Genomic DNA, 25,592 nt, shown 5'->3' on the forward strand with positions numbered 1-25,592 from the left:
ATCGTCGATACCAGTGTTACATGGCTCAATTTCCCCCAACCACACAGCTCACCAAACAAAGGAAGATTTTGGTCCAATGAATCCAGTGCGTTGGTCTCAGCAATATTGTGAACATAGATTAGTTCAGAGAGTGAGACGTCGTTTGTGTAGCTATAGGAAGCTTTTGTTAGGTATTGTTCACAGGTACAATCTGTCCGTCCTCTGGCTTACCTTTGTTTCAACCAGTCTTTAATCATGCTTGTAATCTTTATATCAGCGCCGTCAATGGTGTTGTCAAAATCGGGGGTATTGAGAAGGACTATGCGATCGTTATAAGTTGGATTCGGGTGCTTTATCCGGATGACCTGGATCTCGTCCACATCATCGCGCTGTACCTCTTCAAGTTGTTGATTGAAGAGGAGGTCAGTGAGCTACAAGAGTATATTAGCATTGAAGTCCGCAACAGGATGAATGCATTTACAAAGCCTTTCCCCCCGCCCGCGGGACCCATGCATCTGGAAGAAGTAGTAGTCAGAGGCTACAGTACCTAACCTCGAAATAGAGGGTGCCTACGCGATAATAATATCATCATTTCGCATCTTCTTGACAGCTTTTATGAAGTCGAATCCTTCCATGGCTTAGTCTGTTGCAAGTTGGGAGTTGAGTCGCTTAATAGAACGTTGTCGATTGCCTTGGATATAAACCAGTCACTGGGGATTAGGGGAAGAAGGTAGAGCGGCTCTGGCCTGGCATTCAAGAACCTGCTAGAAAAGCACCTGATCAGAGTGCGCAGTGCATGCTTGATAAACGCCTGGATGCTAATAATACGTCACATCCAGCAAGGCCAAGCATGGCATAAAGAATAGGCTGAGCTCCTTTGTTTCCGGCCAGAAACTTCCATTTATGAGTGGAACCTGTTCTATGCTCTTCCGCAACGGTGGTGCTTTAGTATCGCCTCGGCCCTCGAGGCAACCAAATTTTCGATGGAATGTTCTTCGTCAAATCGAACGAGAAGCAGTAAAACATAACTTGTTCTTCACTCTTCCATTCAGTAGGAGACCAGCGCGTTGGATACTTGTAGCTTTCGCAGTAAGATCCTTGTGAATAAAGGATCGCAGACAGTTAATTCGCAGTCCATAGCCCATCAGCTGCGGCCTAGAAATCCATTGTCCATGCTTAGGAAGAAGAGAAGCGCAAGTAGAAGTTCATGTTATGTGGTTGTCGGTCAATAGTAGGCCTGAGCAGTGAGTATACGAGTCGGAAGTCGCTCCTAAACAGGTTCTGTCATCGCTTTGATACCTCAAAAGCGTGAGAAAACCAAGCTTTGCTTTCAACTTCATTGCAGTAAGTTCCTTTCCACTCAAATCTGAATGATGTTTCTATTGTATCATTGTCATGTAAATGACGAGGGGCACGAGCTTGAGCTCGGGCGCTCTTGCATGAAAATTGAATCTTCTCTCTGATTTCTTTACACTTTTCTACCTTTGCGATTTCTTCCCAACTCGAATACTGAATTTTATTGCCTAGATCGCCAGTCTCAACTGAAAAATACACCTTCCTCTTCGTGCTTCCTTTTTTCTTTCAGGCCCCAATCGCCCCATTTTTCCTTGTCTTCAGCCGTGGGGACGAAAATGCTCCAGCTGATTGCATAATGGGCCAAGACAAGTTCGAGCTCCTCTGTTTCGTCCAGCATTTCTAGTCTTGATATCCTGCCGCACATGTACAGATTAGCTCATGCCAAGCGGTTTAAACCGTTTGGGCACATACCTCGCTAGTTCTTCGGGCTCGATATACGACTTGCGAATCTCCTTCAATGTCAGTGCCCATCCTTTGTGGAAGCCCGTTTTCAACAAGCGTTCAACTAATGAGTCGAGTGTCATAAATGGCTCAGCTCCAGGCAGAGTGACGCTGCGCGCCTTCAACTGGATTAGACAAACTTGGCGCCGTTGAACACACATGCTTACCCGAAGATTATTCAACATAACCCGACCAAACGGATCGTTAAGCCCGAACATCTCATATATGACACAGCCCAGTGGAGCGCCACCCCCATTAGCTGAAAAGTAATCCACGAACCATTGAAGGAGACGTGAGGAAACATTGACTTCCATGTATGCTAATACGCATTCGAAAAGGAGCAAGGTGGGGCATTGAGGTGACAGGATGGGTTCTTGTGAACCTTGGGATGGTATTGTGAGGGGTTCCTGTAGAGTGTCGACAGGGTCTCTCCGCAGGTCCGCGGCAAGTAGGTGATATTGTCGAGAATGTAGTACTGTCCCTCCCTCCGCTGCACAGCAAATAGGTCAGCTGGTAAAGTTGGAGAACAAAAAAACAATAATTTGATTTACTAATTTGGATGTGGTTCGAACCTCCGAGTACTTCCCTGAGCTCTCTATTCTTCATGATGCTCATGGATTTTTTACTTGTGATCTCACCAAAGTCGACTTCAACATATTTTATTAAAGTGTCCTTGTGAGGACCAGTCTTCCTAAGTAAAAATCTGCTAAGTAAAATACTCTCGACCCACCGGACACGAATGAGCCACTCACCGCAATGCGCCAGAACCGGGTATCACTCCCTGCGCCCAAACTAACGATTTGACACTTTTTTCCCTGTTTCTTGGCAGAACTTAACCAACCATCCACGAGGTCTTCAATGCCTCGGGTACGGATGTAAGTTCCGATATTAATCAGGGGTGGACGGTTCGGCTGTAGGTGAGCTCGCGGCACGAGATGCTTGACGAATAGATCATCAAGATAGTGTTTCTGGACAGCCGATAGTCTTGCTACGGCCGCATCGTTGTCCGTTTGTCTGATCGGTGCGTCTGGATCCTGGCGTGGAAGGAGGCTAGGTTGACTATACATGGATGTGGATGGTAATTGCACGAGTTGCGGAGTTAGAGATAATCAACTAATCTAGCACTGATCTAGCACTGATTAGTGATTAGTGTCCATTCATTCAAACTTCGCCATCCGGAAACCCGATTAACAAGTTTCTAGACCAGCTTACTTGCATCCCTCAGCACCACCTTGTCCCGTCTCAGTCTGGCTAAAAGGAGTACCGCAACGACCACGGTTTACGTTTGCATTCCAGCCGACCAGGCCGGTCAATCATTCCTACCGATCAACCTGACTCAATTCAGCTTCCAAGACAATTCCAAGACTCAAACATTCACGGAATTCTGACAAATCCCCACTTGTTAGCCGAGCTACTTAAAATAAAAAAAACTTGATAACTTCCAACTACTCCAAATCTTGACCCCCAACCATCAACTTCAACCAGCGTCATCAAGCAGCCACTATGACAGGTTTGCTTGAAGTGAGTCTGCCCCGTTTCCCCTAGCTCTATTGTCACGCATAAAGCTAATACTTCAGTGGCCCAGATTTCATCAACCGGATACGCCTACATATGTATCGGAGGCTTTATAGCGCTCGTAATTCCCAAACTTTTGCTCACCGCTTCTTTCTGCTCATTCCCCCTCTTAGTTTTCCACTGTTTCGCTCTTCGCACGAGAAAGGGTACTGATTAGCAATTTCGTTGGTATATGCGGCTGACTTGCATCTTTTCAGGCTTACGTCAATGAGGTTGTAATTGCTACAGCATTCGGAATCCTCATGGGTCCGCTTTGCGCTGACATCTTCGACCCTCGATCCTGGGGTAATGGAGACAGTCGCATCACCCTCGAGATCTTGCGCGTTGTCCTCGCCACCGGTTTATTCGCTATCGGTGCCGATCTACCAAGGGGATACTTGTGGAAACATGCCAAAGGACTTTTGATCATGGTGGTCCCCACTATGACAGTCGGCTGGTTCATCGTTGCTGGTCAGTGGTAAACATCTGAACCCCTCTTCCCTAGAACGCCATTTACAGCTCTTGCTTTTGCCAGGATTGCTAAAAGCCATTTTCCCCCGCTTCAGTTATGTCACTTGCCTTGCCATTGCAGCATGCTTGACTCCTACGGACCCCATCATTAGTGCATCAGTCGTAGGTAATGTCAACCATCTTCTAACAACGTGCCCCGTCTTCATGCTCATGACGTTATCACCAGGTGGCGGGTATGCCAAAAAAAATGTCCCGGCAGAAATTAGACATATTCTCTTAGCGGGTATGGTTATCACAATGTTTCTGAATCTTAACCTTGACTTCATCTTATGATTTTAGAGTCCGCAGCGAATGATGGTCTAGCTTATCCATTTTTGAGTATCACAGTCTTCATTTTGTTGGACTCTACTCTAGGAGATGCCATCAAGGACTGGGTCCTTGTTGGTTGGCTATGTAAGTGTATACGCAGTCCATCCATATTTAGGATAACTAAACGGGCTACAGTTCAAGTCATCCTTGGATCAATCGTCGGCGCTGTCATAGGTATTTCGAATATATTGCCACAGAAATTACATCGCTCATTCTAACAAGGTTATATCTTCGCTTATGTCATGAAGTTCTCGCACAAGCGGTCTTTTTCCAACCATGAATCGTATATGGCGCAGTGCCTTGCGTTGGCAATTCTAACGATGGGTATCGTGAAGACCATTGGCAGTGACGACCTCCTTGGCGCCTTCGCCGCAGGCAAGTCCAGCGTTACACTCAGCGTAAGATTGAGATACTCAGACTCCGCCTTTAGGATATACCTTTACTGCATGGGATGACGACTCCGACGACTACTCCGATGATGGAACTCCCGATCCTACCTCCTCATTCGGCTTTACTTCCTCCTTCGTTTCTGTACTTGATTACCTCCTCAACTGTGGCTGTTTCATCTACATTGGCGCTTGGTTCAAGTGGGAAGAATTTACGTTGACTGAACTTGGAATCCAGCCTTGGAGACTCGTAGTACTCAGCATTGGTATCCTGGCCTTACGCCGACTGCCGGCTCTCATTCTCCTCTATAAATGGGTTCCTGAGATCAAGGATCTGAAGGAAGCCTTGTTTTGTGGGCATTTCGGTGAGTACCTCTTGTCCTTCTTTTTCCTTCCGCTGAATTTAAATCGCCCCAGGTCCCGTAGGTGTCCGATCATGACAATGACGTGCATCCATAATTAACCCTTATCCGTAGATGGGCGTTGGTGCTCTATTTATTGCCAGTCTAGCCAAACATAGGCTCCCAGAACCACGCAACCCCCCCGAGACGCAAGAGGACTATCTTGCAATGGCGCTTTACCCTGTGGTAAGCTTTGTGGTACTTATCTCCATCATCGTCCGTAAGTCGGTACTCGTATATCACCGTTTCTATTGTCCTGAAGGAATGCTGTTAGACGGTTTATCAATCGCGTTTGTCTCTCTCGGACAGAAAGTGCACCGTCGTACCTATTCCCCGAAACCAGACATCGCCCTCAAATCCCGCACGGTGACGACTGATACTCAGGCAACCCTGTATCCTCAGATCGAGATTGACGTCAACAGGAAGCCCCCCCACAACTCTTCGAAGAAGGAGAAGTTTTCCAATGAGGCTTCCGCCTATAATACCAATACGCCTTCACCCGAATTTATTTCTTCACCCAAATTTACTCCCTCACCCGAACATACCCCTGATCCTGAAGTACGTTTCTCCTGCGATATCACCGCTTCAAAGGAGAAAGAGCACCAAAGCGACGGTATCGTCAATGATGTCCTTTCGGATGACATCATTGAAGAAATCGTGCCAGAGACCAGGAGTACCCAGAACGATTCTAAGGTCCGAGTTGCTCCGGTGGAATAATGCGGGTAGATGGGGTTTCGCCCCTGGCTTCAAAATTACCAACGTTCGTTAAGCTTTCTTATTCGTCGAATTCCCAAAACGGTTCTAAAAAGGTCCAATCCACAGCATCTTCGCTTCTTTTGTTGCGGGACGGTTTAGCGAATATCCTGATCCTTGACGTTGAAGACACCACTGATAAGGTAAATCACTTGATGGTTCAGTCGAATGCGTATGGATATAGGGCCGCCTAGGTAAAGTAGCGGTTCAAGGATATTCGTGAACATTTACCAAAAAAAAAAAAAATCACACAAAAAATTTCCTTTTTCTTGTAACAAAGTAAAATTTTGAATTCTGTTTAGACTATAACTACTGGGAATATAAACGCTATCGACCTTGACATTGGTTCCAAGACTGGGAAATATTGAAGAGGTTAATAGTTAAGTAGACGAAGCTGGCAGTTGCCTCCCGGTTTTCGCTAGAAATCGACTCTCGAAATTCTGACTTGAAGGTCGATATAAATGTAGATATATGCACGTGCATAATTATACATGGGTCCCGCAACATGTCCAGCATTTTCTGATTATGCACTATCACGAAAGGTGTCAAGATCAACCCCTAAGTCATAAGACCACGCCCTTTCCTCGTACGCTTTCAAAAAAGCATAACCCTTCGCCGTATCTTCACTTGCCAAAATCCTCACAGATGGTCTCAAAACCTCGTCTGACGTTACGAGAATACACAACGACTTGGCTCTGCTTATCGCGACATTCAACCGCCTTCGCTCCAGTAAAAAGCCAAGATCCGTCGTATGAGATTGAGGAACTGAAAAGAGGCAGATCACAAAAGCAGCTTCGGAACCTATGGGGTTGAGAAAGTTCAAATTTGACCGAAAGCGCAAAAAGCCAAAATTCTTACCCTGCAATCTTTCAACCGTATCCACAGTAACTTGTCCACCGACTGAATGAGGCCCAAGCTTCAGATTCCCCAATGCCTCTTCCAGCCCCGCACTGCTCCTTCTAAATTGCTGTAACGCATTCTTGACGGCTTCGCGCTGAATACGATGGGGAGTCGCAACAAAAATGTCGTCATTTGGGGAGCATTTCCGAATGTACTCCACCAGACAGGCCGCAACAGCGGCTTCTCCGTTTACATGCATTTCGTATGCAACATGGCTCATACTAAACGTTCTCAACTTGATCAAGGCAAGAGAGATGGGGCGGTGACTGAGAGTAAGATTAGTCGTAAGTCCAGTAGCTTCCGAGGACGAGAGTTGATGTCGTGGAGGTTTGAGGAGATTTTGTGGTTTGCGTAGCATCACACTTGATAGGGAGACGAAAAATCCACGAACTTTCTCTACGATAATTTTCGATATTGGGAAATCTGGAATAAGAAGACTTTCCGCTTGCTTGAGTGCGACAGCGAGCTGTCTATTTTGGACCTTTTGGGGCTTGAACTGACGCGAATATATCGTGGAGACGAATTCGCCGAGGTCGGGGTTAAGCCTGGCCAATACCATCAGTATTCATTTTTTGATACTCATGATAGGAAGTACAAACCTAAAGTTTTCTGTCAGCTGCACCACCGTTCCTTGGGACGACATGACATCATCAGAGGATCCAGCCACGCTAACGGTCCGAGATTCCTTGCTTTTTGCCTTGGAAAACCGGGAATACATCAAGGAGTCCAAAACAGATCCAAAGAGGCACCGTTCAAGCAATTGAGGGTATTGAGCACTTAAAATAGGTGCGAGCTGTTCCGAATCTCCCGCGACAATGAGCCGACCCATCGGCGATAAGGAGCGCATAACCAGAGATAGCGAGCCAAGAGCAATTTGGCCAGCTTCGTCAACTACGAGAGTGTCCACTTCAAGATTGCGATTTTTGGCGAAATTATACAACTGTCGCATAATCAATCAAAGAACATCAACGAGATACTGGAACCAACTTACTTGATATAGCGTTCCTGCATATATATGTACTAGGTGAGTGTGTGACGGTCCAGCATGATCACTGCCTTTCAGAATATGTTCAACCTTAACATCGTTCAGCCATTCAGTCGGAAGCGACGCGATAGTCCGATAGCACTCCATCAAAAACAGTAGCTTGGCGCGCATCGCATCGATCGCCGCATGTGTCATCGCTGTCAGGAAGATGATCCTTTGATCATAATTGTCCAACCTCCGCTCCACTTCCAATAGTCGGAGCAGGGAGAGACAAATAGTATACGTCTTTCCCGTCCCTGAGGGGACATATTATGTCAGGTACTGAAGGGCGAAAAAAATAGAATAGGCTCATGCTCACCAGGTGGACCCCAGATTACGGACAAACGATTAGTCAAAATCCTTTGTACGGCTTTGTGTTGGGATGGTTTTAGCACCAAAGATCGAGCACTAGCTTCTCCGAGGCCTTCAAGGTCCTTAAACAGCTTTTGTATATCTCCTTCGATTTTCAAACCCTTCTCTGGCGTCGGCACATGTCCATATGATTGTGGATCGAGGATTAACTGTAGATAAGGCACCCGAGCCAGATCATTTACCAATGGCTTATCATCTGTATTGATTCCAGTTTCATATTGCAAGTCAATTTCAAAGAGCGATGATAAGATCTTCGTTGTGTTGAAATCGATAAATCGCGGTGAGAGACGATAATGAGTACCAAGTTCGAGCCGAACTTGTGATGTACTCCATACGTGGAGTGTCACCAGGGTCTCCTGACCTACAGCTTTGATATCCTTGATATCAGCGGTTGTGATTTGCTCCCGGACAGCAGAAGTTTGTGCGTCCCAATTGGCCCGGGTGTAACGGCTGAGAGGAAAGACATGACCGGAGACGGCGAGGTCATCGAAAAGTGCTTCTACAGGAATGGTGCCAATCATTTCGCTCTCGGGCATGTCCTTGACAAGCAACTTGTCGTAGAAAGGGCGATCCTTATCTGGAGGCATGTCAAGAATACCAGAGACGAGTTTAAAGACATATTCGTTCCCTTGGGCTCCTATTATCCTATTGCGAAACTCGAGAACGGGAGCATCGGGACAACCATCGATACGAGAATTCCAGAGCTCCATCAGTTTTGTTAAAACTTCAAACTAGATGACACCTTAATGAGTGCGCTTTTTCAAAAAAAATTTGACGCTAACCTGTTGCATGTAAAAAAGTTTTCGTAAAGTGTCATTTCGACATAAATCCATAAAATTCACTGATAAAACCTTCGCTTCGTTGACCAACAGCTGGGGGCCGCCTGGTGGGCACGCCCTTTCCCGCATATTGGAGAGAACCTCGTATATCGCATGATTACGCTTTTTGAGTAATGCCTCAAGATCGTCGGTCGTCCCGTGCCTGTATACTCCAAACACCTCTTCCTCTGAGGGACAAATATCTGTCACCTTCTCGGAGAGCATCACTTCATGACATTCCTCCAGATCCCAGTATCCTGCCAGCGGCAATGCAAATAACCGTTCAACCTCCCTCTTCAATACAACTACGCGTGGGATTTGCCCTAGCTCGCGTTGTTTCCGCCCAATTCTCGAGGAATCATCCTTCTCCTCGTTAAGCCGTATGATGGCAGCTTCAACTCGCTTGCGACATTCTTCCAAAGTGCCGGTAGTGGGCAGGTTCATCCTTGCCAAGCAAGCTTGATATTCTTTTTTTACTCGTCTTCTTTTGGACAGGAATCCAAGAAGCGCGCCTGACAGCAGAAGAGGTTGATATGCGGTTTGGAGTAGTGCAGCGCCCTGGGCAAGGGCACCGATACAAAGTCGGGCATCGTCGGCATTCAAATCGGAAGACAGAGCGGCATGTATGATACTTGATTGAAGAACATTCCGTTCATTGGAGGACCAAACATAGAACTGAGTTGTAGGGTTTGTGCCATACTTTGAATCCCCTTGGAGAGCAATTATCGATCGAATAAGGTTTGCTAAGGCACCGACCAGCTCTTCTCTAGTACCAATACTCATGCGAGGCACGGGAAAATCCTTTGAAGTATGAACGGTAATGCAGAACCTTCCCAGGCCTTGGTCAGCGGTGGATGGATCAGCAACCAGTGATATGACAATAGCTATATCTTCTTTGGAAGGACAAGTGTAGTTCAATCGCGGGATAACCTGCATTTCGAGAATCAAACGAATAGCCGATTTGAAACGTAGTCCCCATGCGTACCTGTGTCTCTTTGCTCCTCGCCGCTTCGACAACAGGGCTCACAACTGAGGCGCTCTTCCGAAGGCGAGGAATGGCTAGCAATCGCCTTGATTTTTTGACTACGCTTGCATTACCTTCCGCCAGTCTGTCGAGAAGGCCATTGGTGCTAACGAGCGTATGAAGCTCTTCAATGTCGGTCAAAGATTTCGCTGCTACGCGGCCTTTAGCAATGTAGAGGAGATCCTTCAAGGCGAGTATATCATCGATGGAAAGATTAGGAATAACTCCAAGTTGACCTGTCTCAAGTGTCTCCGCTTCACAGTCATGCGCAAATTTGCAAGACTTGCAAGCGGGGTTCAGATGCCATCGAACTTGATCCCGCTGCTTGGTGAGGATGATAGGGAGTTGGCGGAAAAAGAACGCATCCAGCGACGAAGAGAGAAGGGTGATGTCGATGGTCTTAATATCAGCGAGGTCTGGATTAGCGACATCAAAGCCATTTGCAGGTGGCAGCCAAATTCCAGCGGTGTGCGCTTCTTGAAAAAACTTAGGTTGAAGGATGTAGCTCAAGCACAGAGTATAGAAATAAATCTGGGCGTGGTGGGATGTCTACAACCGGATGAGCATTAGTAAAATGTATGGCCAACGTTTTCGACGAACCTTTATAGCTTTTGAAGCTTTGGCGTCTACAACTTTCCATATTGCCTTGCCATCCTTGCGGACGATCTCTATGAGGTCGGGTTTTGCCAAGCCGAATTTGACGGATGGTAAACCAAGGGCTTCGTAACGCTTATTCAATGCGTCTTGAGGGGGCCAAAACTGTAACCCAGCAATGAAAAAGTGGTCCCTGTCGTCCAAGAGAATGTTTTCCATTAAATCGCTGGCTTCCGTTGGGAATGACGGCACCCGCAAGAGGAGATTTGACCGGTCGAGCCAGGCTAGTAGAGTGGCTTCCCATTCTTCGCCTCGGTGGTACTGGGCTTTGGATAATTCAGGCGATCTCTGAGCAGACTCAGATTTCGTTAGAGGATCATTATAGGTGTTCCAGAGGTAAAGGTCACAGTTGAGATGATGGTAGATAGCGATATTGGTTGCAGACAGTGAAGCTTTTGCAGCAGGCATGGGAGTGGAAGGAGAGATACATTGTAAGACGCGTATAAGTGAGTCGTTTATCGATGCAAAGTGACAAAGTAGTCTGTGGGAACGCAATCTGATCCGCAGTAAAATAGAAACAAAGTTATTGACTCGCAAACTACTATCGCACCCAAGTGAATCGTATACAAATACGGTTATCCGCAGTAGAAAGTGTGAATTGAGGGCTTGGATTGCCCCTGACGAATCACGAAAGGGCATTCATAGCATCCATTGAGACAAAAAAGAGGAATATGGAAAGAATACGATAACAGGATAATCATTTGAGAATTGTCGCTATTTAATGTCGAACACTACTGATCGAGGTCAGAAAGAGCTTGAGTTGAACTACACGACTCGGGACTTTCTCGTGGGAACGCCACACAATGGTGTCTCTCTCTGCAGCCATTTCCCCGCAGCATATCCCTCCTGAAATCTGGTCTCAGGCCATCTCATGGCTACCTCTAGCTCACCAAAAGACCATGCTTTCCGTGTCGCGATTCTTCCATGACATTGCCCTCCCTTTCATCTTCTCCTCCGTTAGGCTCTACGTTCTAGGTGGAAGCGAAACATTCGATATGCTCGAGACTCATCAAGCCGACTTCGCTCTCGAAACCGAGCATGTACTCATGCGAAGATCTTGGGAAATTCAGCACCGCATACTGGATGACCCACACTTTGCGCTCCTTGTCAAGGATATGACAGTGGTCGTCTTTACAGAATCGCAAGCCATCTTCGAAATACGTGAATGTGTCAGATGATTATGCAGGCCATCCTTCTGACGCGGATTGAATCGTTCAGTCACCTTGACCAAGGTCCTCGACACCCTCAAGAATCTTCGCACATTTCGTTGTTATGGGAGTGATACGAATGACTTCAACCAAGATGTCCTGACGGAGATCATCCAAGCTGTACCTTCCACTGTACAACATCTCCTGTATTCGAGGTATGTGCTCCTCTGTCCCATTGCGTCCATGTCGCTTATAGTCCTTCGTAGCCGGCTGAGTATCGACATTCTTGATAGGTTACCCAACCTTACATTCCTCGAATACCGCCCCATCGTATATCATCCAGATATTGATTTTGCCGCATCGCTACCGCTCTCTGAAGATACACTGAATGGCTTCAAGTTTGACTCTTCCATTCACCGCCACTTACAAGCCCTCGCCATTGACGTCATCTGGGTTGAGCGAATACCTGTCTGGGTGTACAATCAACTCACCTGCCTCGAGCTCATCAGCGGGAATTATGATGATCAAATCAACCTTGATTTTATCTGTCATCATTGCCCCCTCCTTGAAAGCCTCTCGTTTGTGGGAGAGGTTCATGCACGTATATGCCTAACCCTGCCTAAAGAAACTACTTTTCAAAGATTGCACTCTTTGCGCCTATCTTGCAAATGGCATACACCAGGACACGGGTCCACCGTAGATCATATTCTTTCACTTACCAGTTTTCTTCAATCGCATAATACTCTGCGTCGTTTATACCTTCGAGTTTTTGAGGACATCATGATTGTACCTAGTCTTCCATCTTTCCTCAGGAGTATCCAGGAACTTAGTCACCTCGAAGTCTTTGGCCTTCACACAGGTTATGAAGATCTTACTCAAGAGATGCTGGCCTATCTTTTGACATATCTACCTTTGGGTCTCAAAGCTCTTAACCTTGCTATGTCCTGGGACACTAACTCCGGAAGTCATGCCGCTCTTCTTGTAAGTCTCTCCGCCGTTCAATTTTCGATATCATTGATGACTTTACGACTCGTTTTAGATGGACTTTCTATCTCCAATGCCAAATATCCGGTTCCTTCACATTTATAGGACCGCTGAACGCCTACCCGTATCGGTGGAAGAGCTGGCATTGGAGCTGAAAGGCTTGACAATGATCGGGCTAACTCGTGGAATACGGGATGTTGACCGAAGCGGTCCGGAGATTCAGATTACGAAGTGGCCGCGGTGGAAAACAAAATTCTTTGTGGAGAGCGATTTTCAGGATCCTGACTTTGCTTGGCTCCTCAAGTATCGTTGATGGGATCGACATTGTAGATAATTTACTTCAATATGAAAAACATATCATCATGACGCGCTTGAATTATTCATCGTCCGAGTCATTTCCTAGTAGACTCTAGGGACGTTCACTTTCAAATGTCTCAGACCACTATAGATATCTAGCAAAATATATGGGGATGATAGTAGATACAGACATAATTCAAGTGGTATGCATGTCGGTAGCAATTGCCGCCGTCGTTCCTGAAATCTAAATTACAGCTTGTTCTTTAACTGTGCGGTGGAAAGTGGTTGATCTGGTGATATGAGTTAAGGATGCGTTTTATTACCGACCAAGAGATATATCACTCACAGGTGTTTAAGTATAGATTGTCGGGAGGGGACAATCCGACTCGAGAATGGAGAGCCGAGGCATCAACCATCTCGGGAACAATCTCACTTAGGTTACGAGCACCAACAAGTCGCATGTTCATCTCAAATTCATCCTACGAAGGTGATCAGTATGCTGTGTCCACCAAATGAACTAATCACATTGCTTACATTAAGAAGTTGGAAAGCCTTTTCCACGCCCTCTTGTCCATATGCACAGAAAGCGTACATGAAAGCACGGCCAACGCCAACAGCTGTAGCACCAAGAGCTAATGCTTTGAGAACATCGCTGGCTCGCCTAACACCTCCGTCGACGAATACGGAGAAGTTAGGGTTCGGCCATGGTCCACGAGTTTTGAGGGCAGCAATGATGGGAGGCAGATTTTCAAGACCCGAAAAACTGGTATCGAGTTGCCTCCCTCCATGATTACTAAGGACAATGCCTTGGACTCCAGCATCATATGCCATAAGAGCATCTTCGGGCGTTGCGACACCCTTAAGGATAATGGGCACTAAAAGCAGTTAATGATCCGTGTTTAGTGGGAAAAACGGCGAGGCTTACTGGTGGTGATACTTCTAAACCATGGAATGTCCTTCCAAGACAGGCTAGGATCAATAAAGGACTGGTAGATTGCATTAGTTATCAAGGAGCTGGAAGGCCAAGTCAAAGAACGCACGCTAATGGCTCTTGAAACACCTTGGTCTTTCTTTACATCGGATTGCCCATCTTGCACCTTGGCAGTTCCATTATCGTCAACAGCTTTCATACGCATATCTTTCTCGCGGCGACCGAGTTGAGGCGCATCGACAGTGATGAACAGAGCTTTGACACCCCGTTTCTGGGCGTGTTGCACGTATCTTCTCGTGATTTCCCGGTCACGGTTGACGTATCTAACCAAAAACTCTTAGTCCATGGTGCAGATATACTTCTTTGATCTTGGCTTACAGCTGGAGAAACTGGGCCTGACCAGGTTGAGCCGCATCGACAATTTCATCAAACGAACATGAAGCAAGGGTGGGAATCTAAGAAACTTTAGATACACATCTAGAGAAGGACAAGAACGTATGGGCGCACCATCTGAATAACACCATGCTTTCCAGCAGCTCGCGTAAGATTTAATTCTCCATCGGGATGCCCGAGTTTGCCAAGAGCCGTTGCAGACTGTTAACAATTTATGCCAAAGTGGAGAAATAAGATGAAGCTTCCATTATGGAGCAGAAAACTCTTATGACTTACGATATATACGGGCATGGAAGATTTCTGCCCAAGAATCGTAGTGGACCAATCGACACGGGAGACATCGCGAAGAACGCGGGGGCGGAACCACACCCTAGATCCACCTTAAGATTACTATGCATTATCACCAAAGGGTAGAATTTTTCACCTCTGGAAGGATGCGCGGTTTTCGCGAATAGTGATTTCATCGTCACCTCCAGAGGAATAGTATGCCCATGCTTTTGGAGGCAGTACAGCTTTCGCTACAGCCTCAAGATCGTGTAGATTTATGATCTCATCAAGAGGAGGACGAGCGTCCAACATCGCCTGTCGTCTTCGGTCTTCCTCGGTGACCTGTTTTGCAACCTTGACGACAGTCTGCGGATCGACTGCACCGATGCTGAGGAGATGTTGTAAATGTGCGAGGCATATAGTGCCAAAACTACTGCTTACTGTTTTTCGATTGGTAGGTTTGTTGTTATGGCGTCGGGAGGATGGATGGGGTCGTACGCATCTCTGAAGCAAACATGAAGCAAAAACGAGGCGGATACGAGCAGCTGCAACTCACGTCGCGTCTGCTCCTGCATATTTCAGGATGATTTTGCTTCCTCCTGGGTGTTCTAGAATATAATGTTACCATGAATGGATTATGTCTCACTCAGGCTTTTCAAGGCGTACCATCCAGGAAGTCGGTGACATCGTAGACTTTGCCTATCGGACTACGTGAGTCATCTGCGAAGCCATACGAGGGCCTGTTACTCACTGTGTACAATAATCCAGCAGCTTTGCCTGCTGTTATGCTCGGCGACTGTTTGTGTTGAGACGGACGGTAAGGGCATTTTTCTCTTCAGGAAGATTGGAAGAAGCGAGTGCGTTCTTCCGCCGTCTTTTGAAGGGTCTTTACGGAGAGTTTAGGGAAGCCGATCCACTAACAGACTATCAACATATGGGTGCAAGACGCCATCCATCCCGTTTACCCGCAAGTTCCACATATTGCCTTAGTGCAATTGGTTTCGGCGTTAGAGAGGGAGCAAGGTTGTCGATTGTCATGCATGCCAAGAACGGGTTTGCGTGGAGTCCAAAGCCAGGCAGAAAACTTCAGAAATCGCGTGCTTCGTGACAGGGACAATACAGTCCTGTAGTGCCATAGCGGAAGCGGCTTTACACGTTATGGATTCTTGCCAAGCATTCGAGCGATAGAACCAGGATAGAACCAAGATAGAATCTCTACACTGCTCCGAGTCGTGACGCTTTTCCAAGTCGGCGATAGAGAGGGATTGCCACGAACTCCAGTACTACGTGCGCAAATCTGCCTTAACGGCGCAACTTGAAAGTTCAAGGCCCGCCGCCCGCGGATCCTTTCGCTCCGATACTTCCAGTCTTCCACACCCTGTCGCCTTTCTTTCCGGCCCTTTGTCTCTTTCACAAGGTTACGTGCATGAGGAAATGAATGTCACAGTTCGTCATATCGTTATGTTGCGCGTCTATGTCCCGGTCAAATAGTCAGTGCCGTGATGTCGTTGATGGAAACTCTCCATTCCAATGCTAGCGCCGTCGGGAGTGTCAATCTCAAACGTTTCGGCCACCCGTTTTTTTAAAAAAATATGAAAGGAGGAATCGAGATCCGAGGTGTTGTCTTGGCATTCAAATTCACCGCATGCCAAGCTAACCATTATGGGTTTAGGTTATGATTTCGAAGACCCTTTCTTAGTATTGAGGATTGCTAGTTCCTCGAAATCAGGCTTTCAATCTGTGGGACGTTTTCTTGGCAGGTGCGGGAATTGTCAACGTTTCCCCGTTGGTTCCCAGCACTTGTCGACTTTGCGATGGTATTTATTATAAAACTCCACCAGCCTACCAAGCACTATTCCGATCCTATCCTACCTGGGAACTCACCATGCCTACCGCCACCACCGAATCCGCCTCATCGACGTTTTTCTCCTGGATATATGACTTCATCGTTCATCCTTTATTTGTGGGCACAACGCTCCGGTTATTCCGCTTTATCAAGCCCGCTCTTGGATACTTGCACCGTCGTGAAAAGGAATGCCAAAGTTACAACCACGAATCGTCCCCGGAAATTTCTGAACCTCCCAGTCCTTCGCGCTCTGCTTTCTCTTCTGACGACGAACGCAGTATATACGACAATCCTCGTTTACATCCGCGAAACTTTTTGCACGGTCCTTTGTCAGAAAACCCCGCTACAAGGCTTCGGCAGATGCTAGCCCGACCAGGAATTGTTGTATGTTTTACTCATCCTTTGATATAATGCATGCCGCTAACTTGAAGGTTAGGTTGCGCCAGGTGTTTGCGATGGCATCAGCGTACGCTGTGCTCTGGAAGCTGGTTTCACGTGTCTCTATCAGAGGTAGGGTTCCATAAAACGTACATCGAGAGCTGAGTAAACTGATGCTGTTGAAGTGGCGCGGCCACAACTGCATCACGGCTGGGACAGCCAGACCTTGCGATAGCTACAATGAACGATTTCGTCAAGGTATGTCGCCATTCTATAGACGGAGTATCTTAGGTTGAAATTCATTGTTGTTCAGGCGGCACGTATTCATTGTGGTATAAAGCCCACTATTCCGGTCATCGCAGATGCTGATACTGGGTATGCCTCTTCATTAACAACCTTGACATCAATTTGCTAATTGTCTACAAAGGTTTGGGGGGCCTATTAACGTTGCTCGCACTGTGTGTCAATACGCCAGGGCCGGTGTCGCTGCGATGCACATTGAAGACCAGGTTCAGACTAAACGATGTGGGCACCTTATGGGCAAGCAAGTTGTTTCACGGGAAGAGTTCTTGACTCGTGTTCGTGCTGCTGTGATAGCTCGTGATTCTATCCCAGGAAATTCGGATTTCGTTAGTTTATTCTAGAGCTTTGGGTTCCATTGGCTAACTCTTCCTCTTTTCCGTAGGTTATCATTGCTCGTACAGATTCCGCTCAAGTTCATGGTATGGATGAGGCTATCACACGTCTAAAGCTCGCCGCGGATGCCGGTGCCGATGTCTGCTTCATTGAAGGTGTCCGAACCAAAGAGCTTCTAGAACAGACTGTCAAAGCTTTGGAGCCTAAACCTGTATGTCACTGATCATTCTAAAATTTCAACTTCTAAAGTGTTGTGTTACGTTTAGGTTCTCGTCAATGTCATTTCTGGCGGTTTGACACCTTCCTTCACTAGTAAAGAGGCCGAAGCTATGGGAGCCAAGATCATCAGTCAGTTCTTAGTTTAGACCTAAAAATACTTACTGACCCTGTCCTTGCAGTCTTTTCTCTCGTGTCTTCAGTTGCGATGGTGCATGCCTGTCGTGAGGCCATGAGAATGCTAAAAAAGACAGGAACCGATTTTTCAACGGCGAAAGGGATGGATCCTAAACAATTCTTTGAAGTAATGGGTGAGTGCGTCCAAAGCGGACTCTATTAATAACCACTGATTCTATTTTTAAAGGCTTGGCCGAGGTCGTGGAATTCGATGCTAAGGCTGGGGGTTCGGCATTCAAACGTATATAATCGGATTTTCCATTGCACTGTCACATTCATTGTTTTCATGTATTGTTTTATGTACTCTGTCAATCTAGAAGTAAATACTTGGTTCTTTCCTCTTGTCTAAACATCCTAGCGTAGATACGTGTTGTTTTTTCACTGTCCTTTCTCATAATTTAGATTCTAAATAGAGAAGCATTTTGCATGACATTTGATAAGGATTCTAGGGAACAAGTCATTGATGTTGGGAAACTCCTGGTCAATCATTGATCCGGACCGTCAGAATACTACATTCCAAGCAAATTTCACGTTAAGCGATCGCCGCCCATGTTTCCAACATTCAAATACTCAAAATTTCTTTAACTAAATTCGGCAATGTGCACACCACAACAAAAATTCTCTCCTTAGGTGGTTATGTCAAAACGGATGGACATATCATATGCTTTCGACGAGAAGCGAAGAAGCGGCATCTGTCCACTACCATTTAGTTAGGCGGCGTTGATCGAAACTACGTGCACTCAGATTTATACCACACTTCTTTCAGTGTTATGGTGAGTGGATATCATATGTCTTACACTTAGTTGACAGCCAGCTGGAATCTAGTCTCGCTGGAATCAATTTAATGCCTGAATTCAGATTTCAATATAATGAATGATGATGGGTTAGAGTCTGCAGGTACTTTCCTGAGTCTCCTCCGCTCCGCGGCTCCTTCTCTTAGAAGTCTCGATCCTTCGATGGCTGTGTCTCTCTCCGCATTAAAACCGCATGACATACAGTAGGCCTTGGTAAGTTGGTATGACTTAGACTAAACTCAAATCTCGAGATACAGTTTAATCGTGCACATATGTCGCAACTTTCTGGAATGCACAGAGTATCTTGGCTATTGCCAAGACCATAACGCAACACAGGGAACAATTTCTTTCCCTTATCTTGTCGTACGGCAGGCGCACATAAGTTCAGTTCCGTTCTAACTATGTTTGTTTGACTCTCCCTCTTGGCATCATGATCGGGCTAACGGTGTCAATGCGTTGCGGAATCAGGTGGGAATAAGGTGAGTACTTTGACTTCTCTAATGATACATATGTGAATCATCTCAGATGTGTCTTATAAACCTCAGTTTGAACGTGTGCTCAGTAACACCTTCCTATTCTTTCTCGAAAAACTTCTCCGTTAAGGCAAAGGAACTATGCCTGCTCCCAACTACTTCGAACGTAATGAACCTGTGGCCAACACCACGCCCACAACGTCGGGAAACGACAGCACATCCAACGACAAGCCATACTATAACCCTCGTCTAGACCCCAAAAACTATATGCAAGGACCTTTATCCGATAACGCAGCTACACGGTTGCGTCAAATGCTCGCCCGACCTGGTATTGTTGTGAGTGATGACCCAGCAACCATATTGCCTAGTACCCTCAACGTCGATCACAAGGTTGCCCCTGGTATTTGCGATGGCATCAGCGCTCGTTGCGCTCTTGAAGCTGGATTCGACTGTCTCTATCAAAGGTGGGTTTTAAAGAGCACGAAACCGAGGAAGAGGCTCATAGTTTTCAGTGGTGCTGCTACCACTGCTTCACGTTTAGGTCAACCAGACCTCGCTATCGCGACTCTCAATGATTTTGTAGAGGTAAGGTTATTTTTCCTGGAACGGCCAGTCGCTAACTATCATTCATGTCGCGTTATAGGCAGGTAATATGGTCGCTAGTCTCGACCCTAGAGTCCCTGTCATCGCGGATGCTGATACTGGGTAAGCCAATTTACCGTAATTCAGATCAAGTATTGACAAGGAATTCTTTCAGTTTCGGTGGACCTGCTAATGTTGCAAGGACTGTGAAACAATACGTCAGCGCTGGTATTGCTGGCCTTCATATTGAAGACCAAGTACAGACAAAACGTTGTGGACATCTGATGGGCAAGCAGGTTGTTTCTAGAGAAGAGTTCCTCACTCGCATTCGTGCTGCTGTCCTGGCTCGTGATTCCATACCCGGAGGATCTGATTTCGTGAGTTTATTTGATGAGATTGATTATTGTAAATAACACTTTACAGGTTATCATAGGCCGAACAGATTCCGCTCAGGTGTTGGGTATGGAAGAAGCCGTTACTCGCTTGAAGCTTGCCGCTGCTGCTGGTGCCGATGTTTGCTTCATAGAGGGTGTCAAAACCAAAGCGCTCCTCGAGTCAACTGTGGCTGCCCTTGCGCCTAAACCTGTAGGTTGCTAGTAGTGAATATCCTGTGGAAACGTTGTTTATCTGAGAGATAGGTTCTTGTCAACGTCATTTCCGGTGGCTTGACACCATCTTTCACGTCTTGGGAGGCTGAACAAATGGGCGCCAAAATCATAAGTACGTTGTACTTCTCAAATCTTTCGAAGAGAATTGCATGCTGAAGAACGTGCCTGCTAGTTTTCTCGCTCGTCTCTTGCGTTGCCATGGTTCATGGCGTTAGAGCCGCGATGAAGAATCTGATGGAGACAGGTACGGACTTTTCGACGGCACAGGGCATGGATCCAAAGGCGTTCTTTGAGGTCATGGGTAAGCATTTTCCCGCGAGATTAAGTGAGTTTGCCGCTGATCCATAGCCTAGGTCTGCACGAGGTCATAGATTTGGACGCAAAAGCCGGCGGTACTTCTTTCCGCGAGGTATAGGATTGTGCGACTGTACGTGATGAACATAGATCTACTAGTATATTTATTTTGTACGCAAAACAATTAGATGTCTGAAACATTGTACTTCAGCTGCATACTGCGTTCCTGGTTGCGAAAAAAAAATGCGAAATAGTCAATTAAAAGGCCAGAGGAGAAAAATGGCACTCGAACGTGTTGCTTTTCTCTGCTAGTAGTAAAATGACCTCTGGATAAACTAATATCCGAGCGACGGATCCCCGCTGTGGCTATAATTAGCAGGCATCGGAGTCGGAGCGGAGGTTGCCGGTATTCAATTGACGATTGACATGCATCATCTGTTCCCTCGCACTCAAGTCTCCGTTTTCTCCTAGGTATACCCCCTCTTGACGCTACTGCTTCTTCGTATTAGAGATGACTACGTCTGGAAGGCTTTCAGGAAAGGAAGTTGCTTTACACAACTCGCGTGACAGTTGTTGGATTATTGTCCATGGTATGTGTGCCCGAATTTTCTATCCTTCAACAACATTCAAATGCTTCAATGCAACAGGGCACGTTTATGACGTTACGGAATTTCTTGACGGTACTTCTATATATTTCTCTTATGTGAGAGACGCTCACTCGCTGCTCTAGATCACCCCGGTTAGTATCCCCTAACACAAATGTACTTCTCAGTACCTGATTGTTGGGGTAGGAGGTAGCAGAATAATCCTAAAGTATGCTGGAAAGGATGCAACGTAAGGGCCTTTCACTGCACATCTTCGTAGACTGACGACTTCATAGTCAGGAATATGATCCCATTCACCCACCTGATGCCATTACAACTAATCTACCGAAAGAAAAGCAGTGCGTACTCTCGATATATGGGTTTACGTTTTTACCTCCAGCTTTCATAGCCTGGGACCTGTAGACCCTGAAACGGTCGAGAAAGTAGAGGTGAAGATTACGGACCAAGAGAAGGAGCGACAACTGCGTGTGGCTGCAAGGCCATCCCTTGACGAAATTCTGAACTTGCATGACTTCGAAGTAAGTTCTGGTCGTCATTTTTGCAGCATTGTAACCTTCAACATCACTCAGGCTATTGCAAGACTAGTCATGGCTGAAAAAGCATGGGCCTACTACTCTTCCGCCGCTGATGACGAAATTACCAACCGAGAGAATCATTTTGCTTACCACAGGCAAGCGTCCCTACGAATGCGCAACCTCCTTCCGCGGCCTGACGATTCTATAGAATATGGTTCCGCCCACGAATTCTTCGCAATGTCGCCAAAGTCGACTGGTCAACCACAATCCTGGGAAACCCATCAAGCATGCCTGTCTATATCGTGAGTTCGCTTATTTCGATCTGATGCTGTCGGTGCTGATTTTCTGGGAGACTGCGACGGCATTGGGCAAACTCGGACATCCGGAAGGAGAACTCAATCTAACTAGAGCTGCTGCTAAACATGGCGTCATACAAATGGTATGTATGTACACTTCGCTTTGCATGCATTATAGGTGACGCTAGTCTAGATTCCTACTCTCGCTTCATGCTCCTTCGACGAAATCGTCGATGCAGCCCAACCGGGCCAAGTTCAATTTCTACAATTGTGTGTCCAAACACATATGATATTCCCGTTCTCGTCCTGACTTAATATAGATATGTCAACAACGATCGAAATATTACCAAGCGCATTGTCCAACATGCAGAACAACGGGGTATTAAAGGCCTGTTCATTACTGTAGATGCTCCCCAGTTGGGTCGCCGCGAGAAGGTTAGCTTTGACTTGGCCTTGTCATCTGATTTTCTGATTCGCTTTCAGGATATGCGTATGAAGTTCGAGGCGGATGACCCTTCGGAAGTTTCCAAAAGTGGGTCTGAAGGTGTCGATCGCTCGCAAGGCGCTGCCCGCGCTATTAGTGTACGTTGAGGTCATTCATTCCCAGGATAAACTAATCTCATTTTATAACAGTCCTTCATCGATCCCAGCCTTGAGTGGGCTGACATTAGCTGGTTCAAGGCCATTACCAAAAGTGCGTTAGCATTTTATCTTAGCTGACGGCTCATTCATACTGTTTCAGTGCCCTTGATACTCAAGGGAGTTCAGACTTGGGAGGTCAGCATGCATATGTAGATCTAGTTCCAGGAATAAGGCACTAATACGCGTATCTTAGGATGCACTTATGGCCTATGATGCAGGACTCGCCGGAATTGTTCTGTCAAACCATGGTGGACGCCAGCTTGACTTTGCGCGGTCAGGAATCGAAATTCTTGTCGAAGTAGTCTCGAAGCTGGGTGAAAAACGGGGTGTCAAGTTTCCCAATGAGAAGTTTCAGTTGTTCGTTGATGGTGGCGTTAGACGTGCTACAGATGTTCTTAAAGCCGTTGCTCTCGGCGCCACTGCTGGTGAGCTTCAATTGATTGTTATTTTTGCAAACTTGTCGGCTGATTGTATCTCCTAGTGGGTATTGGAAGACCATTTCTGTACGCGTTCTCTGCTTATGGCCAAGAGGGAGTTGAAAAGGGTCTCCAGATACTTCATGTAAGATTTGCTCCTCTTAAGTCCTCCACTTGCTCTAAGCTCCTTGTCAATAGGGCGAGTTTGAGATGAACCTCAGGCTACTGGGTGCGCCAACCATCAAAGATGTTGTACCTGAGATGGTTGATGCCTCCAACGTCTCATCACATGCATCTAATGTCCCAGGGGATAAACTCTACGAGAATAACTGTACGTATCAATCATTCTGTCGTGTCGTTCGACGGTTTTCTCATCCATCCTAGATGTGGGCATGGAAAGTGTTCGTTTGAGAGGTGCCAAGCTTTAAGCATTGAATGTTAACTTTGGACTCGAAGGATGGGGCGGGTTGCGTAAATAATGTGCATCTATACCTCTTGGCTTTCGATACCATTATGTTCGGTGCCTCTACCACTTGGAAGGTTCAAATGGGACTGGGTTTGAAGAATTTGGCTTCAGCGTGAATATATTACAGATACTTGCACTTAACAAGGTAAATAAATTGCGTCTCATCTATGCTAAATGGTGTTATAATACCAAGAAAGTTCAAACTTCTTGGAATGCAGATCCGCCGGCACGAGAATCAAAATCGACTACATCATCCAGACCCATAACTTGGAAGAATGCCTTCGGGTCCATACCTTGCGCGGTAGAGAAATCTGTTCCTGTCTTTTTAAGAGAGTGCATGGCGGCGCGCACAGCGTGCACCATTGCAACACATGAAACCAGGGAGAAGACTACAGAAGAGATTTTTGAGCGAATTTCAGGTAAGCATTGGGTAGCTGCTTACTGATGATTTTGGCACCCATTTCCTCGGCTTCTTGGTAAGTAAAAGCAGGCGTGAGGCCACCAGAGATAACGTTAACAAGCACAGGTCTCGGAGCCAGGGCAGCAACAGTCTTCTTCAGAAGCTCAGATGTCTTGACGCCTTCGATGAAGCAAACATCAGCTCCGGCGTCTGCAGCCAAGCGGAGTCGGTAGATAGCTTCTTCCATGCCAAGCACTTGCGCTGAATCCGTTCGCCCAATAATAACCTGTGATAGATGTCAGCAAAAAAAAGGAAACTACAGTGCTTGAGATGGACCATACGAAGTCAGATCCTCCAGGAATTGAATCACGAGCAAGAACGGCGGCTCGGATCCGTGTCACGAACTCTTCACGGGATACGACTTGCTTGCCCATCAAGTGACCACACCGTTTTGTCTGTACTTGGTCTTCAATATGAAGGCCAGCAACACCTGTCATGGCGTACGACTTGACGGTACGCGCAACATTGATAGGCCCGCCAAAACCGGTGTCAGCGTCAGCAATGACGGGCATGGTAGGGTTGATACTGCAGACGGTCTGGGCAGCCTGTCGGTAGAGAGTCAATAGGTGCCACTACCGAAATTGGTAGTCGCCTACCTCAACGAAGTCATTCATTGTAGCAATAGCCAGATCCGGATGTCCCAGACGGGAAGCAGTCGTTGCAGCTCCAGACTGGTACAAGCACTCGAAGCCAGCTTCAATCGCACATCTGGCACTGATCCCGTCGCAGATGCCAGGGGCAACCTACAAAACCCTTCAATGTGCGGATCTGACAAAAAAAATAGCAGGGTGACATACAACGATTCCGGGTCTTGCGAGCATCTGTCTGAGACGAGTCGCGGGATTATCAGAGAGAGGCCCTTCAAGATAATTCCTAGGGTCGAGGCGGGGATTGTTATAGACACCATTAATCATATAATCTTTCGACTCATGACTTTTGGTGTCTGCAGCGGCAGCAGTATTGTTAGTGAAGATGTCAACGCCAGGCATTGAGAAGATGCAGTTAGCGGTATAGTGAAACAAATAGAGGATGGGATGCAGTTAACGACTATTTGCATTCACTTTCGAGCACTATAAATACGAAATACGAACCTAGACTGGTGCCAAGTTTGTACAGTGAGGGAAAGCGCGCGGATTTAGAGTAATGTATCCCAGTTCCCGAGTGCGGAAGATGTGAGAGAAGCAATGCCACCGGAAAACTGGACCGACAACTGGGATAGAGAACAGCGAAATAGGAAGGCAATTCAAATAGTCCTAAGTTCTAGGAATCTCCTTGTGTAGACAGTGGACTTCCGTGTTTCAGTTGACTACCAGCTCCCACACGACCAGTATGACGCAAGATTTTGTTCCCAGTTGCAAATGAACGCCGAGAGTTTGAGGTGCCAGATAACAACGAAGGTTCTATCAGCTTGGCATAAGGAGGCTCACAGCTGCTCTGCGAGCCTCGACTTCCGGAAAAGAAGGCTCAAGGGCTACTGCCTTAGTCCCAGCGAGTATGTTCCATCTGAATAGATACATGGGCGGCAATTAATCGGTGCCAGTGGATGTATCATTTCAGGTTCCCTCGCGTGGAGTTACGCTTGGCAAGGCTGTAACGGGTGTTGCATATTGCGTGTTGAGGAGTCGCGGGTGTCGCGGGTGTCCAGGGAGGTACCGTTCGCTGCGAT

At 46.7% G+C, this 25,592-nt stretch overlaps 10 protein-coding genes across 10 annotated transcripts; 5 read left to right on the plus strand and 5 right to left on the minus strand.

Annotated features, from left to right (window-relative positions):
• Positions 1 to 1,506: 1,506 nt before the first annotated feature.
• On the minus strand, positions 1,507 to 2,894 carry AGABI2DRAFT_204952 (hypothetical protein). The gene is made up of 5 exons (XM_006461216.1): positions 2,529 to 2,894; positions 2,328 to 2,463; positions 1,944 to 2,266; positions 1,747 to 1,895; positions 1,507 to 1,688 (listed from the first exon to the last, which is right to left on the minus strand). Exons 1-5 carry the CDS (start codon positions 2,841 to 2,843, stop codon positions 1,517 to 1,519), a joined length of 1,095 nt encoding a protein of 364 aa, XP_006461279.1. The 5' UTR covers positions 2,844 to 2,894; the 3' UTR covers positions 1,507 to 1,516.
• A 43-nt stretch (positions 2,895 to 2,937) lies between these two features.
• On the plus strand, positions 2,938 to 5,941 carry AGABI2DRAFT_192809 (hypothetical protein). Its single transcript, XM_006461217.1, has 14 exons — positions 2,938 to 3,297; positions 3,362 to 3,412; positions 3,465 to 3,497; positions 3,549 to 3,801; positions 3,866 to 3,967; positions 4,028 to 4,084; positions 4,141 to 4,254; positions 4,306 to 4,344; positions 4,393 to 4,545; positions 4,601 to 4,921; positions 4,974 to 4,978; positions 5,033 to 5,177; positions 5,232 to 5,717; positions 5,780 to 5,941. Exons 1-13 carry the CDS (start codon positions 3,280 to 3,282, stop codon positions 5,672 to 5,674), a joined length of 1,734 nt encoding a protein of 577 aa, XP_006461280.1. The 5' UTR covers positions 2,938 to 3,279; the 3' UTR covers positions 5,675 to 5,717; positions 5,780 to 5,941.
• A 1,000-nt stretch (positions 5,942 to 6,941) lies between these two features.
• AGABI2DRAFT_192810 (hypothetical protein) lies at positions 6,942 to 7,445 on the minus strand (the record flags this gene model as incomplete). The annotated part of the gene is made up of 2 exons (XM_006461218.1): positions 7,210 to 7,445; positions 6,942 to 7,155 (listed from the first exon to the last, which is right to left on the minus strand). Coding segments are annotated over exons 1-2 (444 nt in total), but the record flags the coding sequence as incomplete, so codon positions are not given.
• A 464-nt stretch (positions 7,446 to 7,909) lies between these two features.
• On the minus strand, positions 7,910 to 10,910 carry AGABI2DRAFT_70406 (hypothetical protein; the record flags this gene model as incomplete). Its single annotated transcript, XM_006461219.1, has 4 exons — positions 7,910 to 8,737; positions 8,789 to 9,754; positions 9,810 to 10,397; positions 10,449 to 10,910. 4 exons carry the CDS (start codon positions 10,908 to 10,910, stop codon positions 7,910 to 7,912), a joined length of 2,844 nt encoding a protein of 947 aa, XP_006461282.1.
• Positions 10,911 to 11,305: 395 nt separating this feature from the next.
• On the plus strand, positions 11,306 to 12,947 carry AGABI2DRAFT_118186 (hypothetical protein; the record flags this gene model as incomplete). The annotated part of the gene is made up of 4 exons (XM_006461220.1): positions 11,306 to 11,663; positions 11,721 to 11,865; positions 11,917 to 12,631; positions 12,690 to 12,947. The coding sequence occupies 4 exons, from the start codon at positions 11,306 to 11,308 to the stop codon at positions 12,945 to 12,947; spliced, it is 1,476 nt and encodes a 491-aa protein (XP_006461283.1).
• Positions 12,948 to 13,061: 114 nt separating this feature from the next.
• On the minus strand, positions 13,062 to 15,356 carry AGABI2DRAFT_192811 (hypothetical protein). The gene is made up of 13 exons (XM_006461221.1): positions 15,274 to 15,356; positions 15,189 to 15,221; positions 15,079 to 15,130; positions 14,964 to 15,026; positions 14,680 to 14,910; positions 14,532 to 14,625; positions 14,370 to 14,456; positions 14,241 to 14,317; positions 13,972 to 14,185; positions 13,857 to 13,917; positions 13,466 to 13,806; positions 13,278 to 13,410; positions 13,062 to 13,221 (listed from the first exon to the last, which is right to left on the minus strand). Exons 1-13 carry the CDS (start codon positions 15,347 to 15,349, stop codon positions 13,181 to 13,183), a joined length of 1,503 nt encoding a protein of 500 aa, XP_006461284.1. The 5' UTR covers positions 15,350 to 15,356; the 3' UTR covers positions 13,062 to 13,180.
• A 1,024-nt stretch (positions 15,357 to 16,380) lies between these two features.
• AGABI2DRAFT_192813 (hypothetical protein) lies at positions 16,381 to 18,201 on the plus strand. Its single transcript, XM_006461222.1, has 9 exons — positions 16,381 to 16,752; positions 16,805 to 16,878; positions 16,932 to 17,004; positions 17,060 to 17,121; positions 17,174 to 17,375; positions 17,432 to 17,593; positions 17,649 to 17,730; positions 17,781 to 17,909; positions 17,963 to 18,201. The coding sequence occupies exons 1-9, from the start codon at positions 16,408 to 16,410 to the stop codon at positions 18,022 to 18,024; spliced, it is 1,191 nt and encodes a 396-aa protein (XP_006461285.1). The 5' UTR covers positions 16,381 to 16,407; the 3' UTR covers positions 18,025 to 18,201.
• A 920-nt stretch (positions 18,202 to 19,121) lies between these two features.
• On the plus strand, positions 19,122 to 20,782 carry AGABI2DRAFT_192814 (hypothetical protein). Its single transcript, XM_006461223.1, has 9 exons — positions 19,122 to 19,378; positions 19,433 to 19,506; positions 19,555 to 19,627; positions 19,686 to 19,747; positions 19,800 to 20,001; positions 20,048 to 20,209; positions 20,263 to 20,344; positions 20,405 to 20,533; positions 20,586 to 20,782. Exons 1-9 carry the CDS (start codon positions 19,184 to 19,186, stop codon positions 20,645 to 20,647), a joined length of 1,041 nt encoding a protein of 346 aa, XP_006461286.1. The 5' UTR covers positions 19,122 to 19,183; the 3' UTR covers positions 20,648 to 20,782.
• Positions 20,783 to 20,963: 181 nt separating this feature from the next.
• Positions 20,964 to 23,565, plus strand: AGABI2DRAFT_192815 (hypothetical protein). The gene is made up of 18 exons (XM_006461224.1): positions 20,964 to 21,116; positions 21,174 to 21,206; positions 21,257 to 21,265; positions 21,318 to 21,360; positions 21,407 to 21,469; positions 21,520 to 21,649; positions 21,701 to 21,801; positions 21,855 to 21,948; positions 21,999 to 22,085; positions 22,136 to 22,212; positions 22,263 to 22,377; positions 22,426 to 22,524; positions 22,576 to 22,636; positions 22,685 to 22,719; positions 22,778 to 23,009; positions 23,066 to 23,145; positions 23,199 to 23,331; positions 23,385 to 23,565. The coding sequence occupies exons 1-18, from the start codon at positions 21,038 to 21,040 to the stop codon at positions 23,426 to 23,428; spliced, it is 1,515 nt and encodes a 504-aa protein (XP_006461287.1). The 5' UTR covers positions 20,964 to 21,037; the 3' UTR covers positions 23,429 to 23,565.
• A 99-nt stretch (positions 23,566 to 23,664) lies between these two features.
• On the minus strand, positions 23,665 to 24,840 carry AGABI2DRAFT_70190 (hypothetical protein; the record flags this gene model as incomplete). Its single annotated transcript, XM_006461225.1, has 5 exons — positions 23,665 to 23,855; positions 23,909 to 24,152; positions 24,208 to 24,471; positions 24,523 to 24,669; positions 24,724 to 24,840. The coding sequence occupies 5 exons, from the start codon at positions 24,838 to 24,840 to the stop codon at positions 23,665 to 23,667; spliced, it is 963 nt and encodes a 320-aa protein (XP_006461288.1).
• Positions 24,841 to 25,592: the final 752 nt, after the last annotated feature.

The sequence above is a fragment of the Agaricus bisporus genome, assembly GCF_000300575.1.
Source record: "Agaricus bisporus var. bisporus H97 unplaced genomic scaffold AGABI2scaffold_5, whole genome shotgun sequence".
Classification (NCBI taxonomy): Eukaryota; Fungi; Basidiomycota; class Agaricomycetes; order Agaricales; family Agaricaceae; genus Agaricus; species Agaricus bisporus.